Below are 20800 nucleotides of genomic sequence, written 5' to 3' on the forward strand. Positions count from 1 at the left end.
TCTCTTGGTCCCAGCTTTGATACACCTGTACTGACCTCGCCTTCTGGATGATAGCGGGGGGATTATCTTTTTGGCCTTTCTGTGACATCGGGTGCCGTAGGTGTCCTGGAGGGCAGGTAGTTTGTCCCCGGTAATGATTTGGGCAGACCGCACCACCCTGTGGAGAGCCCTGCGGTTGTGGGCGGTGCAGTTGCTGTACCAGGCGGTGATACAGCCCGACAGGATACTCTCAATTGTGCATTGGTAAAGGTTTGTGAGGTTCTTAGCCGGCCGAGATAAATTGCATCAGCCTCCTGAGGTTGAAGAGGCACTGTTGCGCCTTCTTCACCACACTGTCTGTGTGGTGGACCACTTCAGTTTGTCAGTGATTCCTCTGTATGCAGAGGAACTTGAAGCTTTTCACCTTCTCCACTGCAGTCCCGTCAATGTGGTTAGGGGGGATGCTCCCTCTGCTGTTTCCCGAAGTCTACGATCAGCTCCTTTGTTTTACTGATGTTGAGTGAGAGGTTATTTTCCTGGCCGCACACACCCAGGGCCTCACCTTCTCGCTGTAGACCGTCTCGTCATTGTTGGTAATTAGGCCCACTACTGTTGTGTCGTCTGCAAACTTGATGATTGAGTTGAAGGCGTGCTTGACCACGCAGTCATGGGAGTACAGGAGGGGGCTGAGCACGCACCCTTGTGGGGCCCCAGTGTTGGGGCGGCAGCGTAGCCTAGTGGTTAGAGCGTTGGACTAGTAACCGGAAGGTTGCAAGTTCAAATCCCCGAGCTGACAAGGTACAAATCTGTCGTTCTGCCCCTGAACAGGCAGTTAACCCACTGTTCCTAGGCCGTCATTGAAAATAAGAATTTGTTCTTAACTGACTTGCCTAGTTAAATAAAGGTAAAAAAAAAAAAAAAAAAAAAGTCAGTGAAGTGGCGGCGGTGTTGTTTCCTACCTCTTAAGTCACATTTCCATTTGGAATTACGTCCCAAATGGCAACCAACTCCCTATATAGTGCACTAGCTTTGACCAGATCCCTATGGGCCCTGGACACAAGTAGTGCACTATGAAGGGAATAGACAAAATAACCTTTGACCTCTAACAAAACACACAGCCTCTGCTGGGTAACACCAGAACTGCAGGCTAAATACCGATTATACTGAACTTCATAGGGCTCTCTCTCAAGTCACATTTCCTCGATTCCTCAAATCCTATGTCCTCACCTCCTTCTCAACTCTATTGAAGGAGAAAGTCTTAGGTCCCTCCCCTCAGACCTTCTCCTCCAATGGAAATGCGACAAATCGAGGGAAGATGGTAACAAGGCAATTCTTTGTGTCGACCCCACGCATGTCCCACTCCAGCCAACCAAACACAACACAGTGTAATTTTTTATATAATTTTAATACTTTTCTTTAAAAAAAAGAGCTGTTTTACTCCATAATCAGAACAGAATGTATCCATCTACCTTAACACCTCACTCACCAACATACCAACGGGTGATTGAAAACAAAACAAAAAAAATGACAAGAAACATAAAACAAACAACCGTCAAATATGAAAAAGGGGGCAAAATTAAATAAAAACATCCCAAAAAGAATAAATGGAACAGATAGTGTATGTAGAGCTGTATACAGGGGTTTGATGTATATCTGGACATGACAACACCGCAGGCCACGCCGCCAGAAAACTTAGAGCTATGGCACATGACAACAACCCCGACTGTTACCACGGAAACTAAAAACATAGCAGAAAAATTTAACAAAGAACAGGAAGGGAATAAAAACTAAATAAAAGCTATGATACGGATGGTAGAGGAAGATGATGATGACAGGAGAGAGAGATTAACAGATGGACATGAATATAAAAAAGAAAATGAGTAAGAAGCTAAAGAAGAAAGGAAGTGTAGTAGCAGGTGGATGTAGCTACAGAACAGTAGAACACAGTTAAGTAGTTAAAGGCCAGTGCAGTCAAAAGCGTGATTTTCCTGTGTTTTATATTTATTTCCACACTATAAGGCTGGAATAATACTGTTAAATTGTGAAAATGATGATAATGCCCTTTTAGTGTGAGAGCTGTTTGAAAAGAAAATTTGCCTGTTTTGGTGGGATGGAGTTTTGGCCTGCCTGGTGACATCACCAGGCGGAAAATGTGTTGATAGACCAATAAGAAAGAGTTCCAAATCTCTCTGCCAATAACAGCTACTTTTCAGTTTCCCCTCCCCACTCAGACCACTCCCAGACAGTCCTAGCAAAATACTTGCTTGAGAAATTGCTCTTTGCTAAGAATCTATTTTTGTTTATTTTTTGGCCATTTCAACTGAAAACAATCACAGTAACGTACCTAATTGTTACCCAGAAATTATTTGATATTTAAATAAAAACAGAGGTCTTTAAACTCTTGAATATCTGAACTTGATACAGAGAAAAACAGGATGAGAAAGGTGGTTATGAACTAGACAAAACTATTTTTTATAGCATCATAAAAAAGTTGTTTTTTTTACAGTCAATTCTCTAAAAAAACAAAAGGGAATTGAGCACAAGGCAGATAAGCCATTCTCCCTCCCAACAACATAATCCAATTATTTTTAGGGACTTTATCGTATATAATATATATTTATGCATCTATTAATATATATATATATATGTATAATCTGTGGCTTGTGTTCATTTACAGGTCAGAGCTGTAAGGCAAGAGCCACATTCCAACACCTTTAAAATGTACCCCTCCCTCCTTCTCTCTCTTCCTTCCTCTCTTTCCCTCTTTTCTTCACTCATCCTTCCTCCTTTTCCCTCTCTCCCTCCTTTCTTCACTCATCCTTCCTCGTTTTCCCTCCTTTCTTCCCTCTCTGCCTCCTTTCTTGAAATAATCAATGAATCAGACATGACTGAAAAAATGGAGTTCAAGCTTTTACACTTTCAAGTTGTGTCAAGTCAGTGACGTCACAAAGAACAAGGAGAGTGAGAAGGAAGGGTGCTTCTTTATAGTGTTGGGGTGTGACCCCGGTGTTCATCCTGCTGTCCGGAGAGAAACTGAACCCATCTCAGGGGAAACGTCCCAAAGGGCACCCTACTCCCTATATAGTGCACCAATTTTGATCAGATCCCCATGGGCCCTGGACACAAGTAGTGCACTTTATGAAGGGAATAGGGTGCCCTTTTGGGACGCAAACATGATAACACACACAGCCCGCCCACTTCTCCCTCCCCATCTCCTCCCTAACCCCAACCCCTCACCCACCCCGCTTAAAACCCAACATCAAAAAACAGGGAGAGAAAAATACTAGATTAAGAGAGAAATGAATCAAAGAGAAAGAAGTCTGTCCGTCGTCTCGTTCGCCCGCCCCTCCCTCCCTCTCTCTCTCGTCAGGTGTTCATCTTCTTCTTCTTTCTACATTAAACCCTCTTTCTTCTTCTTCTTCTTTATTTTCAGGTAATAGTTCTCAGTCCTCCCCTCCTCCCTCGGTTTCGTTTCAGAATACAAGAGGAGTTCAAATATCTGTTTATCGATAGGTATCCGGTTTCACCATTGCCCACGGCAACAACCAATCATCAACGATAAACGGGCAGTTAGACACAAAAAACGCATCTGAAATTGCAAAAAAAGTGGAAGCTGTACTCCCGGTCTCCACCGCTGGGGGGCTCCACCTTATTACTGTACCTCACCTCAGTCTCCTTCAAGTCTCTGGAACTCTGAGGTCTCTAATCAAAGAGAGGGAGGAAGGGGGGGTGTTGTGTGTGAAATCCCAGCCATGGTGGGACAAGGTAGAGTTCATATCTCTTTCTCTCCCTTTCCTCCTTTCTCAATATCTCTCTCTCAGAACAGGTTCTCTTCAAAGATGGCCATCAGGTCGCTCTGGAAGTTGATGTCAATGGTGTCCGCCATCTGTAGAGAGAGAGAGAGAGAGAGAGAGAGGGGGGGGGGTGAGAGAGAGAGGGGGGGATGAGAGAGAGTGACAGAGAGAGCGAGAGAGAGAGAGAGAGCGAGGGGGGGGATGAGAGAGAGCGAGAGGGGGATGAGAGAGAGAGAGAGAGAGGGGGATGAGAGAGAGAGAGAGAGAGAGGGGGATGAGAGAGAGAGAGGGGGATGAGAGAGAGAGATAGGGGGATGAGAGAGAGAGAGAGGGGGATGAGAGAGAGTGACAGAGAGAGAGGGGGATGAGAGAGAGTGACAGAGAGAGCGGGATGAGAGAGAGTGACATAGAGAGAGAGGGGGATGAGAGAGAGTGACAGAGAGAGAGGGGGATGAGAGAGAGTGACAGAGAGGGGGATGAGAGAGAGTGACAGAGAGAGGGGGATGAGAGAGTGACAGAGAGAGGGGGATGAGAGAGTGACAGAGAGAGAGAGGGGGATGAGAGAGAGAGAGGAATTAGATGCAATGTTAATCTTCCCCATCTTTTCTCAGCCAAACTACCTCTCCTCTGTATTATTGTAATATAACTGAAGAATATACATATATTAATAAGTATCCTTATGATGATTATATCCTCCTCTCTCCTGCAATACTAGTATATCATGTTAGTATTATAGTAGTATAAATGCTATAAAGTATTACTACCTCTCTCCTACTACACTAGTATATCATGTTAGTTTTATAGAAGTATAAATGCTATAAAGTAATACCAACTCTCTCCTCCTCCTCTCCTGCTATACTAGTATATCATGTTAGTTTTATAGTAGTATAAATGCTATAAAGTAATACCAACTCTCTCCTCCTCCTCTCCTGCTATACTAGTATATCATGTTAGTTTTATAGTAGTATAAATGCTATAAAGTAATACCAACTCTCTCCTCCTCCTCTCCTGCTATACTAGTATATCATGTTAGTTTTATAGTAGTATAAATGCTATAAAGTAATACCAACTCTCTCCTCCTCCTCTCCTGCTATACTAGTATATCATGTTAGTTTTATAGAAGTATAAATGCTATAAAGTATTACCGCCTCTCTCCTACTACACTAGTATATCATGTTAGTTTTATAGAAGTATAAATGCTATAAAGTAATACCAACTCTATCCTGCTATACTAGTATTTCATGTTAGTATTATAGTAGTATAAATGCTATAAAGTATTACCAACTCTCTCCTCCTATACTAGTATATCATGTTAGTATTATAGTAGTATAAATGCTATAAAGTATTACCACCTCTCTCCTGCAATACTAGTATATCATGTTAGTATTATAGTAGTATAAATGCTATAAAGTATTACTACCTCTCTCCTGCAATACTAGTATATCATGTTAGTATTATAGTAGTATAACTGATAAAGTATTACCACCTCTCTCCTACTATACTAGTATATCATGTTAGTATTATAGTAGTATAAATGCTATAAAGTATTACCACCTCTCTCCTACTATACTAGTATATCATGTTAGTATTATAGTAGTATAAATGCTAAAAAGTATTACCGCCTCTCTCCTCCTCCTTTCCTGCTCGCGGCGTCTCGCCTGCTCCCTCTGCTGGTCCATAGCGTTCTGTGCTGCGGCCGAGGGTGGAGGTGTGGCCTGTTGAGTGGGAGGGGCCTGTGGGGAGTCGGCGGGAGGGGTTGAGGCGGGGGGCGTGGGGGCTTGAGGCGAAAGTTGCTCCTGGCGACGACGAGAGTCCTCCTGGACACGCCCCCTCCCCTGCTGCTCCACAGAGTCCTCGTCGTCACGGCTACTGGAGAAGAGAAAGCGGAGTGTCAGAGGGGGAGGAGCTTAGCTGGGGTGCTAGAATGAGCTTACTTCTCCCTCCCTCCATCCATCCATCCTTCCCTTTTTTCTCACCATAGTTTCTACCTCATCTGATAGGTATTCTCCCTCTCCTCCTCCTCCCTTTACTCTCCCTTCCCTTCTTACCGTAGTTTCTCCTGCTCTCTCCTGGCCTGCTCAGCCTGTGCTTTCAGTACTGTCTCTCCTCCACTATCTCCCCGCCCTTTCCCTCCCTCCATCCTTCCCTTCTTCCCGTAGTTTCTCCTGCTCTCTCCTGGCCTGATCGGCCTGTGCTTTCAGTACTGTCTCTCGTCCACTATCTCCCCGCCCTTTCCCTCCCTCCATCCTTCCCTTCTTACCGTAGTTTCTCCTGCTCTCTCCTGGCCTGCTCGGCCTGTGCTTTTATCTGTTTCTCTCTCTCCTTCTCTCGGGCGGCGCGACGGAACTGTTCGAAGCTGTCGCTAGACGAGCGGACAGCGGAGGCGGGGGTGGACTGAAAACGCTGGGCCAAGCTGGCCCAAGAACCCATGTTCTTTAACTTCACATCCTGGGGAGGGAGAAAGTGTAGCGGAAGAGAGTGCGACACAGACATTTCGTTAACACCCACTTTTTAAAAGACATTTTAATAACACTGCCTTACAGGAAAAGTAATATTTTTTACAACTAAATCTATTTTATTTATGTAAGTGGAATTTCATAGGAAGGGTCCTGACACATTTGTTTTGTGATTTCACATGCTTTTGAGAAACTTACTCCAACCAGCAAATCATGTTTTTGAGAAACCTGAGCAGATCACTTCCTCATCCTCGTTGTGTAGTATGGGAGCTCTGATACAAACATGAACAAAGACTTCAAAAACACCCAAATAGGAAGCAGATCACTTCCTCATCCTCGTTGTGTAGTATGGGAGCTCTGATACAAACATGAACAAAGACTTCAAAAACACCCAAATAGGAAGCAGATCACTTCCTCATCCTCGTTGTGTAGTATGGGAGCTCTGATACAAACATGAACAAAGACTTCAAAAACACCCAAATAGGAAGCAGATCACTTCCTCATCCTCGTTGTGTAGTATGGGAGCTCTGATACAAACATGAACAAAGACTTCAAAAACACCCAAACAGGAAGCAGATCACTTCCTCATCCTCGTTGTGTAGTATGTGGGGGCCCCGAAAAAACACAAAGGCTCCAAAAACACCCAGATATGTCCTTTTATAAAGGACAAAGCTGTCAGTGTTGTAATGCAGGTGTGTAGATGTTGTCTGCATGACGTTGGGTCATTCTGAACTTCAGCCACAACGCTGTATTCCATTTTGTTCAACTCAAACAATTTTATGCACGTGCATATTTCGCGTGCATGGGTGTACTTCCTCGTTCCCAAATCCTACTGAGTGCATGTAGGCTAAATTAAGGGGGAGGTGCTACCGACATTGGTAAGGTATAGCTTTCCTTACGATGTCAGTCACTCACGAGAAAACAGACGAGAAAGGAAACAGCGGACCAAAGTAGTATTAGTTGTTAGGTTTGCTGAAAATGGTTCACAGATGTGCAATCCCAAAAACACCAGAACGCAAGAAAAAAAAAAAACATAATACTATAACTTTTCACTGACTTCCTTTGGTTGACCGATATCTAATGAGGCTTTGGCTACTTGTTCTATATAGACACATAAACACTCCCGTCTACAGACTTCCTTTGGTTGACCGATATCTAATGAGGCTTTGGCTACTTGTTCTATATAGACACATAAACACTCCCGTCTACAGACTTCCTTTGGTTGACCGATATCTAATGAGGCTTTGGCTACTTGTTCTGTATAGACGCATAAACACTCCCGTCTACAGACTTCCTTTGGTTGACCGATATCTAATGAGGCTTTGGCTACTTGTTCTGTATAGACGCATAAACACTCCCGTCTACAGACTTCCTTTGGTTGACCCATATCTAATGAGGCTTTGGCTACTTGTTCTGTATAGACGCATAAACACTCCCGTCTACAGACTTCCTTTGGTTGACCGATATCTAATGAGGCTTTGGCTACTTGTTCTGTATAGACGCATAAACACTCCCGTCTACAGACTTCCTTTGGTTGACCGATATCTAATGAGGCTTTGGCTACTTGTTCTGTATAGACACATAAACACTCACGTCTACAGACTTCCTTTGGTTGACCCATATCTAATGAGGCTTTGGCTACTTGTTCTGTATAGACACATAAACACTCACGTCTACAGACTTCCTTTGGTTGACCGATATCTAATGAGGCTTTGGCTAGTTGTTCTGTATAGACACATAAACACTCACGTCTACAGACTTCCTTTGGTTGACCGATATCTAATGAGGCTTTGGCTAGTTGTTCTGTATAGACACATAAACACTCACGTCTACAGACTTCCTTTGGTTGACCGATATCTAATGAGGCTTTGGCTACTTGTTCTATATAGACACATAAACACTCCCGTCTACAGACTTCCTTTGGTTGACCGATATCTAATGAGGCTTTGGCTACTTGTTCTATATAGACACATAAACACTCCCGTCTACAGACTTCCTTTGGTTGACCGATATCTAATGAGGCTTTGGCTACTTGTTCTGTATAGACGCATAAACACTCCCATCTACAGACTTCCTTTGGTTGACCGATATCTAATGAGGCTTTGGCTAGTTGTTCTGTATAGACACAAACACTCCCGTCTACAGACTTCCTTTGGTTGACCGATATCTAATGAGGCTTTGGCTAGTTGTTCTGTATAGACACATAAACACTCACGTCTACAGACTTCCTTTGGTTGACCGATATCTAATGAGGCTTTGGCTAGTTGTTCTGTATAGACACATAAACACTCCCGTCTACAGACTTCCTATGGTTGACCGATATCTAATGAGGCTTTGGCTAGTTGTTCTGTATAGACACATAAACACTCCCGTCTACAGACTTCCTTTGGTTGACCGATATCTAATGAGGCTTTGGCTACTTGTTCTGTATAGACGCATAAACACTCCCGTCTACAGACTTCCTTTGGTTGACCGATATCTAATGAGGCTTTGGCTAGTTGTTCTGTATAGACACATAAACACTCCCGTCTACAGACTTCCTTTGGTTGACCGATATCTAATGAGGCTTTGGCTAGTTGTTCTGTATAGACGCATAAACACTTCCGTCTACAAACTTCCTTTGGTTGACCGATATCTAATGAGGCTTTGGCTACTTGTTCTGTATAGACGCATAAACACTCCCGTCTACAGACTTCCTTTGGTTGACCGATATCTAATGAGGCTTTGGCTAGTTGTTCTGTATAGACGCATAAACACTCCCGTCTACAGACTTCCTTTGGTTGACCGATATCTAATGAGGCTTTGGCTAGTTGTTCTGTATAGACGCATAAACACTCCCGTCTACAGACTTCCTTTGGTTGACCGATATCTAATGAGGCTTTGGCTACTTGTTCTATATAGACACATAAACACTCCCGTCTACAGACTTCCTTTGGTTGACCGATATCTAATGAGGCTTTGGCTAGTTGTTCTGTATAGACGCATAAACACTCCCGTCTACAGACTTCCTTTGGATGACTGATATCTAATGAGGCTTTGGCTAGTTGTTCTGTATAGACGCATAAACACTCCCGTCTACAGACTTCGCACGTTGAATCTACGGGTCTGCAGGGAGCATTTTTTGGTTTTGAGAAGCCATTTCACAAACCACACAAATGGTAATCTCAAAACCGGTTCAGGCCATATGTCTTGATTTACAGAATAATAGCAAACCACTCAAAGCAAAAATGGGGCACACATTATTCACAGGAGACTGCCGGAGTTGGGTCAGTAACCTTGATTTACAGAACAATGATGCTTAACGGCCCATCTCAGGGTCCCAGACTCCAACGGTGATTGGGGCCAAGACAACTTAGCTGTCTTATCTGTGGAGCATTCTAGAAGGACTGGGCTGATCCACAGAGCTGCGTGTGTACTGGTCTTCTACTACTTTAAATGGGAGTAAAAGATGACCTATTGTCAAGATTGAAGCAGTGTCTGGTTCCTGACACCAGTCCCCCCAACAGCACACATTGTTGTTGTCCCAGACACACTCACCTGATTCAACTCATTGAGGGCTTGGTGATTAAATGAGAAGTTAAATCAGGTGTGCTTGTCCAGGGTTACAATAAGAATGTGTACCGTTTGGGGGTTGATGAGGACTGGAGTTGGGAAACACAGGCTTACCCCCCCCCCCCCCCACACACACACACGGCTGCCTCTAATGCACCACACCCTCCAATAACAACTATGTACCTACTGTACGCTTGATTATATTTTTTATTATTTAAATCCAGTCACTTTATCCTCCCATCCACCATGTAGTCCATGCTACTGAACTGATACTGTCAATATGTATCCTCCCATCCACCATGTAGTCCATGTTACTGTCAATATGTATCCTCCCATCCACCATGTAGTCCATGTTACTGTCAATATGTATCCTCCCATCCACCATGTAGTCCATGTTACTGTCAATATGTATCCTCCCATCCACCATGTAGTCCATGTTACTGTCAATATGTATCCTCCCATCCACCATGTAGTCCATGTTACTGTCAATATGTATCCTCCCATCCACCATGTAGTCCATGTTACTGAACTGATACTGTCAATATGTATCCTCCCATCCACCATGTAGTCCATGCTACTGTCAATATGTATCCTCCCATCCACCATGTAGTCTATGTTACTGTTAATGTGTATCCTCCCATCCACCATGTAGTCCATGCTACTGTCAATATGTATCCTCCCATCCACCATGTAGTCCATGTTACTGTTAATGTGTATCCTCCCATCCACCATGTAGTCCATGCTACTGTCAATATGTATCCTCCCATCCACCATGTAGTCCATGTTACTGTCAATATGTATCCTCCCATCCACCATGTAGTCCATGTTACTGTCAATATGTATCCTCCCATCCACCATGTAGTCCATGTTACTGTCAATATGTATCCTCCCATCCACCATGTAGTCCATGTTACTGTCAATATGTATCCTCCCATCCACCATGTAGTCCATGCTACTGTCAATATGTATCCTCCCATCCACCATGTAGTCCATGTTACTGTCAATATGTATCCTCCCATCCACCATGTAGTCCATGCTACTGTCAATATGTATCCTCCCATCCACCATGTAGTCCATGTTACTGTCAATATGTATCCTCCCATCCACCATGTAGTCCATGCTACTGTCAATATGTATCCTCCCATCCACCATGTAGTCCATGTTACTGTCAATATGTATCCTCCCATCCACCATGTAGTCCATGCTACTGTCAATATGTATCCTCCCATCCACCATGTAGTCCATGTTACTGTCAATATGTATCCTCCCATCCACCATGTAGTCCATGTTACTGTCAATATGTATCCTCCCATCCACCATGTAGTCCATGTTACTGTCAATATGTATCCTCCCATCCACCATGTAGTCCATGCTACTGTCAATATGTATCCTCCCATCCACCATGTAGTCCATGTTACTGAACTGATACTGTCAATATGTATCCTCCCATCCACCATGTAGTCCATGATACTGTCAATATGTATCCTCCCATCCACCATGTAGTCCATGCTACTGTCAATATGTATCCTCCCATCCACCATGTAGTCCATGCTACTGTCAATATGTTATTATATGTTCTTCAACAGTGAAATAAAAGTTTTACACATGTTCTTCCATTACTCAATTTGTTGCCCAGAGTGGAGAACTAGAACTGCAGGGAAGATGCGTGCTGAAAAGTCATCGTCACTTGTTGCCCAGAGTGGGGTGCGCTAGCGGGACAACGGTGTCTCGTCACCAGACACATCTAGATTTTACAAGGCTGGCACATGCAGGTCCCACTCCGCGCAGCAAAGACACTCGTCTTCAGTGGGCGTCGCTAATCAGTGCACCACCCGTCCCGAGTCGGGCCTCAGCTTCTGGTTGAACACCTCGCTCTCTTGCTCTCTGCTCTGCTAAAGATCCTCGTCGGTGTATTCCGGTTCAAATAAATAAGGCCCGGCCCCAAATTCTAACACTTCCTTTTTGTATTCGTAGTCAGACATGTCGGTAGCGTAGCGGTTTGAAAGGGAAACATAACTAGCTAGCTTGGTATATTAGTAACCGCCAGCTGTATGTTTTTACAGCAGACAGCTTATTGTAGATGAGTAACCGCCAGCTGTGTTTTTACAGCAGACACCTTATTGTAGATGAGTAACCGCCTGCTGTGTTTTTACAGCAGACACCTTATTGTAGATGAGTAACCGCCAGCTGTGTTTTTACAGCAGACACCTTATTGTAGATGAGTAACCGCCTGCTGTGTTTTTACAGCAGACACCTTATTGTAGATGAGTAACCGCCTGCTGTGTTTTTACAGCAGCCACCTTATTGTAGATGAGTAACCGCCTGCTGTGTTTTTACAGCAGACACCTTATTGTAGATGAGTAACCGCCAGCTGTGTTTTTACAGCAGACACCTTATTGTAGATTAGTAACCGCCTGCTGTGTTTTTACAGCAGACACCTTATTGTAGATGAGTAACCGCCAGCTGTGTTTTTACAGCAGCCACCTTATTGTAGATTAGTAACCGCCAGCTGTGTTTTTACAGCAGACACCTTATTGTAGATTAGTAACCGCCAGCTGTGTTTTTACGGCAGACACCTTATTGTATATTAGTAACCGCCTGCTGTGTTTTTACAGCAGACACCTTATTGTAGATTAGTAACCACCAGCTGTGTTTTTACAGCAGACACCTTATTGTAGATTAGTAACCGCCAGCTGTGTTTTTACAGCAGACACCTTATTGTAGATGAGTAACCGCCTGCTGTGTTTTTACAGCAGACACCTTATTGTAGATGAGTAACCGCCTGCTGTGTTTTTACAGCAGACATCTTATTGTAGATGAGTAACCGCCTGCTGTGTTTTTACAGCAGACACCTTATTGTAGATGAGTAACCGCCAGCTGTGTTTTTACAGCAGACACCTTATTGTAGATGAGTAACCGCCAGCTGTGTTTTTACAGCAGACACCTTATTGTATATTAGTAACCGCCTGCTGTGTTTTTACAGCAGACACCTTATTGCAGATGAGTAACCGCCTGCTGTGTTTTTACAGCAGACACCTTATTGTAGATGAGTAACCGCCTGCTGTGTTTTTACAGCAGACACCTTATTGTAGATGAGTAACCGCCAGCTGTGTTTTTACAGCAGACACCTTATTGTATATTAGTAACCGCCAGCTGTGTTTTTACAGCAGACACCTTATTGTAGATGAGTAACCGCCTGCTGTGTTTTTACAGCAGACACCTTATTGCAGATGAGTAAGGGTGGCGCAGTGGTCTATATTCCCCGGGTGGCACAGTGGTCTAGGGTACTGCATCGCAGTGCTAGCTGCGCCACCAGAGTCTCTGGGTTCGCGCCCAGGCTGGGCTGGGTTCGCGCCCAGGCTCTGTCGCAGCCGGCCGCAACCGGGAGGTCCGTGGGGCGACGCACAATTGGCATAGCGTCGTCCGGGTTAGGGAGGGTTTGGCCGGTAGGGATATCCTTGTCTCAGTATGTAAAATGTAATGAAATGTATGCACTCTACTGTAAGTCGGTCTGGATAAGAACGTCTGCTAAATGACTAAAATGTAAATGTAAAAAATGAGTAACCGCCTGCTGTGTTTTTACAGCAGACACCTTATTGTATATTAGTAACCGCCTGCTGTGTTTTTACAGCAGACACCTTATTGTAGATTAGTAACCACCAGCTGTGTTTTTACAGCAGACACCTTATTGTAGATTAGTAACCGCCTGCTGTGTTTTTACAGCAGACACCTTATTGTAGATGAGTAACCGCCAGCTGTGTTTTTACAGAAGACACCTTATTGTAGATTAGTAACCGCCAGCTGTGTTTTTACAGCAGACACCTTATTGTATATTAGTAACCGCCTGCTGTGTTTTTACAGCAGACACCTTATTGTAGATGAGTAACCGCCTGCTGTGTTTTTACAGCAGACACCTTATTGCAGACTGCAGTGTGCTTCTGAACCCCCCTAAGGGGTTTGGAACGAGGAAGTACACACATGTGCATAGAAATATCTCTTTAGTTGAACAAAATGGAATACAGCGTTGTGGCTGAAGTTCAGAATGACCCAACGTCATGCAGACAACATCTACACACCTGCATTACAACACTGACAGCTTTGTCCTTTATAAAAGGACATATCTGGGTGTTTTTGGAGCCTTTGTGTTTTTTCGGGGCCCCCATATACTACACAACGAGGATGAGGAAGTGATCTGCTTCCTATTTGGGTGTTTTTGAAGTCTTTGTTCATGTTTGTATCAGAGCTCCCATACTACACAACGAGGATGAGGAAGTGATCTGCTTCCTGTTTGGGTGTTTTTGAAGTCTTTGTTCATGTTTGTATCAGAGCTCCCATACTACACAACGAGGATGAGGAAGTGATCTGCTTCCTGTTTGGGTGTTTTTGAAGTCTTTGTTCATGTTTGTATCAGAGCTCCCATACTACACAACGAGGATGAGGAAGTGATCTGCTTCCTATTTGGGTGTTTTTGAAGTCTTTGTTCATGTTTGTATCAGAGCTCCCATACTACACAACGAGGATGAGGAAGTGATCTGCTTCCTGTTTGGGTGTTTTTGAAGTCTTTGTTCATGTTTGTATCAGAGCTCCCATACTACACAACGAGGATGAGGAAGTGATCTGCTTCCTATTTGGGTGTTTTTGAAGTCTTTGTTCATGTTTGTATCAGAGCTCCCATACTACACAACGAGGATGAGGAAGTGATCTGCTTCCTATTTGGGTGTTTTTGAAGTCTTTGTTCATGTTTGTATCAGAGCTCCCATACTACACAACGAGGATGAGGAAGTGATCTGCTTCCTATTTGGGTGTTTTTGAAGTCTTTGTTCAAGTTTGTATCAGAGCTCCCATACTACACAACGAGGATGAGGAAGTGATCTATTTCCTATTTGGGTGTTTTTTAAGTCTTTGTTCATGTTTGTATCAGAGCTCCCATACTACACAACGAGGATGAGGAAGTGATCTGCTTCCTATTTGGGTGTTTTTGAAGTCTTTGTTCAAGTTTGTATCAGAGCTCCCATACTACACAACGAGGATGAGGAAGTGATCTATTTCCTATTTGGGTGTTTTTGAAGTCTTTGTTCATGTTTGTATCAGAGCTCCCATACTACACAACGAGGATGAGGAAGTGATCTGCTTCCTATTTGGGTGTTTTTGAAGTCTTTGTTCAAGTTTGTATCAGAGCTCCCATACTACACAACGAGGATGAGGAAGTGATCTATTTCCTATTTGGGTGTTTTTTAAGTCTTTGTTCATGTTTGTATCAGAGCTCCCATACTACACAACGAGGATGAGGAAGTGATCTGCTTCCTATTTGGGTGTTTTTGAAGTCTTTGTTCATGTTTGTATCAAAGCTCCCATACTACACAACGAGGATGAGGAAGTGATCTGCTTCCTATTTGGGTGTTTTTTAAGTCTTTGTTCATGTTTGTATCAGAGCTCCCATACTACACAACAAGGATGAGGAAGTGATCTGCTTCCTATTTGGGTGTTTTTGAAGTCTTTGTTCATGTTTGTATCAGAGCTCCCATACTACACAACGAGGAAGTGATCTGCTTCCTATTTGGGTGTTTTTTAAGTCTTTGTTCATGTTTGTATCAGAGCTCCCATACTACACAACGAGGATGAGGAAGTGATTTGCTCAGGTTTCTCAAAACATGTGAAATCACATGGACCCTTCTATAATATGCCATTTACATATAAAAAAAATGTGAGATTTGGTTATAAAAAAGGAAACTTCTCCTTTAAATGAAGTCCTGAATATACATGCTTTGTTCTAGTATGATTCTGACTCTCTCTCACCTGTGTCTTCTTGGCAGTGATGGGTGTTTTAGCCTCCTGCTTCAGTTTGCTGTCCTGATGGGAAGGGGGAGGGGCCGGGGAGTTCGGGAGGCAGAGCCCAGGATGAGAACCGTCCAATAGCTTCACATCTGATCCTGCAGGAGTCAATTGATTGGTTGATACAGGTGACCTATTCACTGTGAAGAAATTCTAAAATAGAGACACTCTACCGTCGAGGCAGAGACACAGACAAATCTCTGCCGCTCTCTCCCTAACGCTTCTTACACACACACACACACAGAGCCAGGTGTGTGTACTCACTGTGTGTGTGTTTGTTGTCTTGTGGTTTGTGGTGTCGCTGGGCGGGGCTGAAGGGGGAGGGGGGCAGCACCGGGGAGCGGAGCGGCTTCTCCTCTTTCACCCTTTGGTTCTGCAGTGAACACACAGGGTTAACACACACACACACACACACACACACACACACACACACACACACACACACACACACACACACACACACACACACACACACACACACACACACACACAGGTCCTCTTTAACCTTTAATAACCCCCTCTGGTTCTAGAGAACACAGAGTTAACGCACACACAATGTACAGTACACAAACACACACACTGTACACACACACAATGTACAGTACACAAACACACACACTGTACACACACACTCTGTGTACTCACAGGTTTCTTGGGCTGGGAAGGGGACTGTCTCATTGGTGGGAACTGAGGCATCTGGGGAGAATGTATCATCAGAGGGGAGGGGCTCTCCCTACGAGGACCTATCACAACGGGAGAAACACCAGTATGGAAAATAGTGGGGTAGAGGTCTTCACGGATATACCCTAACCTGATTACCTGAGATCCAAACAGTCTGAAAATATGTCAAATACCGACCAGATCCAATATTATATTGATGAAAATAAATATCCTCTATATATGTCACATTTGGTGCACATGGCAGTTGGTTCAGTCAAAAGCATAAATCAAGTCAAAACAGTTCTGCTGGCTTTGAGCAGCAATGAAGACCCATTTTTTAACTGATATAGACCCGACCCAATTTGGATCTGATTCCCCCTCATCTCGGACATGCTTTGGGTTGGATCTGGTCCACCTCGGATCCGAATCGACTTGGATATTTCCGGTCTGTGTCCAACGGGAAATTTCACGGATCCAATTCGGTTCAGATCTTCCTTTTTCGGGATCTAAGAATCCCTCTAGTGGGTGTTGTCTGCCTGTCTGTCTGTCTGTCTGCCTGCCTGCGTGTCTGTCTGCCTGCCTGCGTGTCTGTCTGCGTGTCTGTCTGTCTGCGTGTCTGTCTGCCTGCGTGTCTGTCTGCCTGCGTGTCTGTCTGCCTGCGTGTCTGTCTGCCTGCGTGTCTGTCTGCCTGCGTGTCTGCCTGCCTGCCTGCGTGTCTGTCTGCCTGCCTGCGTGTCTGTCTGCCTGTCTGTCTGCCTGTCTGTCTGTCTGTCTGCGTGTCTGTCTGCCTGCGTGTCTGCCTGCCTGCCTGCGTGTCTGTCTGTCTGCGTGTCTGTCTGCGTGTCTGTCTGCCTGCGTGTCTGCCTGCCTGCGTGTCTGCCTGCCTGCGTGTCTGTCTGTCTGCCGGCCTGCGTGTCTGTCTGTCTGTCTGCCTGCCTGCCTGCGTGTCTGCCTGCCTGCCTGCGTGTCTGCCTGCCTGCCTGCGTGTCTGCCTGCCTGCCTGCGTGTCTGCCTGCCTGCCTGCGTGTCTGCCTGCCTGCCTGCGTGTCTGCCTGCCTGCCTGCGTGTCTGCCTGCCGGCCTGCGTGTCTGCCTGTCTGCCTGCCGGCCTGCGTGTCTGCCTGCGTGTCTGCCTGCGTGTCTGCCTGCGTGTCTGCCTGCCTGCGTGTCTGTCTGCCTGCCTGCGTGTCTGTCTGCCTGCCTGCGTGTCTGTCTGCCTGCCTGCGTGTCTGTCTGCCTGCCTGCGTGTCTGTCTGCCTGCCTGCGTGTCTGTCTGCCTGCCTGCGTGTCTGTCTGCCTGCCTGCGTGTCTGTCTGCCTGCCTGCGTGTCTGTCTGCCTGCCTGCCTGCGTGTCTGTCTGCCTGCCTGCCTGCGTGTCTGTCTGCCTGCCTGCGTGTCTGTCTGCCTGCCTGCCTGCGTGTCTGTCTGCCTGCCTGCGTGTCTGTCTGCCTGCCTGCCTGTCTGTCTGCCTGCCTGCGTGTCTGTCTGCCTGCCTGCCTGCGTGTCTGTCTGCCTGCCTGCGTGTCTGTCTGCCTGCCTGCGTGTCTGTCTGCCGGCCTGCGTGTCTGTCTGCCGGCCTGCCGGCCTGCGTGTCTGCCTGCGTGTCTGCCTGCGTGTCTGCCTGCCTGCGTGTCTGTCTGCCTGCCTGCGTGTCTGTCTGCCTGCCTGCGTGTCTGTCTGCCTGCCTGCCTGCCTGCGTGTCTGTCTGTCTGTCTGCCTGCCTGCGTGTCTGTCTGCCTGCCTGTCTGCCTGTCTGTCTGCCTGCCTGCGTGTCTGCCTGCCTGCGTGTCTGCCTGCCTGCGTGTCTGCCTGCGTGTCTGCCTGCGTGTCTGTCTGTCTGCCTGCCTGTCTGTCTGCCTGCGTGTCTGTCTGCCTGCGTGTCTGTCTGTCTGCCTGCGTGTCTGTCTGTCTGCCTGCGTGTCTGTCTGTCTGCCTGCGTGTCTGTCTGTCTGCCTGCGTGTCTGTCTGTCTGCCTGCGTGTCTGTCTGTCTGCCTGCGTGTCTGTCTGTCTGCCTGCGTGTCTGCCTGTCTGTCTGTCTGCCTGCCTGCGTGTCTGCCTGCGTGTCTGTCTGTCTGCCTGCGTGTCTGCCTGCGTGTCTGTCTGCCTGCGTGTCTGTCTGTCTGTCTGCCTGCGTGTCTGTCTGTCTGCCTGCGTGTCTGTCTGTCTGCCTGCGTGTCTGTCTGTCTGCCTGCGTGTCTGCCTGTCTGTCTGCCTGCCTGCGTGTCTGCCTGCCTGCGTGTCTGCCTGCCTGCGTGTCTGCCTGCCTGCGTGTCTGCCTGCCTGCCTGCGTGTCTGCCTGCCTGCCTGCGTGTCTGCCTGCCTGCCTGCGTGTCTGCCTGCCTGCCTGCGTGTCTGCCTGCCTGCCTGCGTGTCTGCCTGCCTGCCTGCGTGTCTGTCTGCCTGCCTGCGTGTCTGTCTGCGTGTCTGCCTGCGTGTCTGCCTGCCTGCGTGTCTGTCTGCCTGCCTGCGTGTCTGTCTGCCTGCCTGCGTGTCTGTCTGCCTGCCTGCGTGTCTGTCTGCCTGCCTGCGTGTCTGTCTGCCTGCCTGCGTGTCTGTCTGCCTGCGTGTCTGTCTGCCTGCCTGCGTGTCTGTCTGCCTGCCTGCGTGTCTGTCTGTCTGCCTGCCTGCGTGTCTGTCTGCCTGCCTGCCTGCGTGTCTGTCTGCCTGCCTGCCTGCGTGTCTGTCTGCCTGCCTGCCTGCGTGTCTGTCTGCCTGCCTGCGTGTCTGTCTGCCTGCCTGCCTGCGTGTCTGTCTGCCTGCCTGCCTGTCTGTCTGCCTGCCTGCCTGTCTGTCTGCCTGCCTGCCTGTCTGTCTGCCTGCGTGTCTGTCTGCCTGCCTGCCTGCGTGTCTGTCTGCCTGCCTGCGTGTCTGTCTGCCTGCCTGCGTGTCTGTCTGCCTGCCTGCGTGTCTGTCTGTCTGTCTGCCTGCCTGCGTGTCTGTCTGTCTGCCTGCCTGCGTGTCTGTCTGCCTGCCTGTCTGTCTGCCTGCCTGTCTGCCTGTCTGTCTGTCTGCCTGCCTGCGTGTCTGCCTGCCTGCGTGTCTGCCTGCCTGCGTGTCTGCCTGCCTGCGTGTCTGCCTGCCTGCGTGTCTGCCTGCCTGCGTGTCTGCCTGCCTGCGTGTCTGCCTGCCTGCGTGTCTGCCTGCGTGTCTGCCTGCGTGTCTGCCTGCGTGTCTGTCTGTCTGCCTGCCTGTCTGTCTGTCTGCCTGCGTGTCTGTCTGTCTGCCTGCGTGTCTGTCTGTCTGCCTGCGTGTCTGTCTGTCTGCCTGCGTGTCTGTCTGTCTGCCTGCGTGTCTGTCTGTCTGTCTGCGTGTCTGCCTGCGTGTCTGTCTGTCTGTCTGCCTGCCTGCGTGTCTGTCTGTCTGTCTGCCTGCCTGCGTGTCTGTCTGTCTGTCTGCCTGCGTGTCTGTCTGTCTGCCTGCGTGTCTGCCTGCGTGTCTGTCTGTCTGCCTGCGTGTCTGCCTGCGTGTCTGTCTGCCTGCGTGTCTGTCTGTCTGTCTGCCTGCGTGTCTGTCTGTCTGCCTGCGTGTCTGTCTGTCTGCCTGCGTGTCTGTCTGTCTGCCTGCGTGCCTGCCTGCGTGTCTGCCTGCCTGCGTGTCTGCCTGCCTGCGTGTCTGCCTGCCTGCCTGCGTGTCTGCCTGCCTGCCTGCGTGTCTGCCTGCCTGCCTGCGTGTCTGCCTGCCTGCCTGCGTGTCTGCCTGCCTGCCTGCGTGTCTGTCTGCCTGCCTGCGTGTCTGTCTGCCTGCCTGCGTGTCTGTCTGCCTGCCTGCGTGTCTGTCTGCCTGCCTGCGTGTCTGTCTGCCTGCCTGCGTGTCTGTCTGCCTGCCTGCGTGTCTGTCTGTCTGCCTGTCTGTCTGTCTGCCTGCCTGCGTGTCTGTCTGTCTGTCTGCCTGCGTGTCTGTCTGCCTGCCTGCCTGTCTGTCTGCCTGCCTGCCTGTCTGTCTGCCTGCCTGCCTGTCTGTCTGCCTGCCTGCCTGTCTGTCTGCCTGCGTGTCTGTCTGCCTGCCTGCCTGCGTGTCTGTCTGCCTGCCTGCGTGTCTGTCTGCCTGCCTGCGTGTCTGTCTGCCTGCCTGCGTGTCTGTCTGTCTGTCTGCCTGCCTGCGTGTCTGTCTGTCTGTCTGCCTGCCTGCGTGTCTGTCTGCCTGCCTGTCTGTCTGCCTGCCTGTCTGCCTGTCTGTCTGTCTGCCTGCCTGCGTGTCTGCCTGCCTGCGTGTCTGCCTGCCTGCGTGTCTGCCTGCCTGCGTGTCTGCCTGCCTGCGTGTCTGCCTGCCTGCGTGTCTGCCTGCCTGCGTGTCTGCCTGCGTGTCTGCCTGCGTGTCTGCCTGCGTGTCTGCCTGCGTGTCTGTCTGTCTGCCTGCCTGTCTGTCTGTCTGCCTGCGTGTCTGTCTGTCTGCCTGCGTGTCTGTCTGTCTGCCTGCGTGTCTGTCTGTCTGCCTGCGTGTCTGTCTGTCTGCCTGCGTGTCTGTCTGTCTGTCTGCGTGTCTGCCTGCGTGTCTGTCTGTCTGTCTGCCTGCCTGCGTGTCTGTCTG

General features: G+C 47.8%; 1 protein-coding gene across 8 annotated transcripts in view; it reads right to left on the reverse strand.

The window, feature by feature from the left end:
- Positions 1–1365: 1365 nt before the first annotated feature.
- The window catches only part of LOC129839680 (bromodomain-containing protein 4-like), a 59048-nt gene continuing 39613 nt past the window's right edge, over positions 1366–20800 (reverse strand). For 7 of the 8 annotated variants that reach the window (XM_055907241.1, XM_055907246.1, XM_055907239.1 and 4 more), the window contains 6 exons: positions 16259–16356; positions 15878–15986; positions 15578–15711; positions 6034–6221; positions 5393–5642; positions 1366–3865 (listed from right to left, as the gene is read on the reverse strand). In XM_055907241.1, the coding sequence (XP_055763216.1) occupies positions 3797–3865; positions 5393–5642; positions 6034–6221; positions 15578–15711; positions 15878–15986; positions 16259–16356 (848 nt within the window). In that variant the 3' untranslated portion in view covers positions 1366–3796. The remainder of the gene's footprint in view (positions 3866–5392; positions 5643–6033; positions 6222–15577; positions 15712–15877; positions 15987–16258; positions 16357–20800) is intronic. The other variant, XM_055907247.1, reaches the window with a different exon arrangement.

Source organism: Salvelinus fontinalis, chromosome 40 (assembly GCF_029448725.1).
Source record: "Salvelinus fontinalis isolate EN_2023a chromosome 40, ASM2944872v1, whole genome shotgun sequence".
Classification (NCBI taxonomy): Eukaryota; Metazoa; Chordata; class Actinopteri; order Salmoniformes; family Salmonidae; genus Salvelinus; species Salvelinus fontinalis.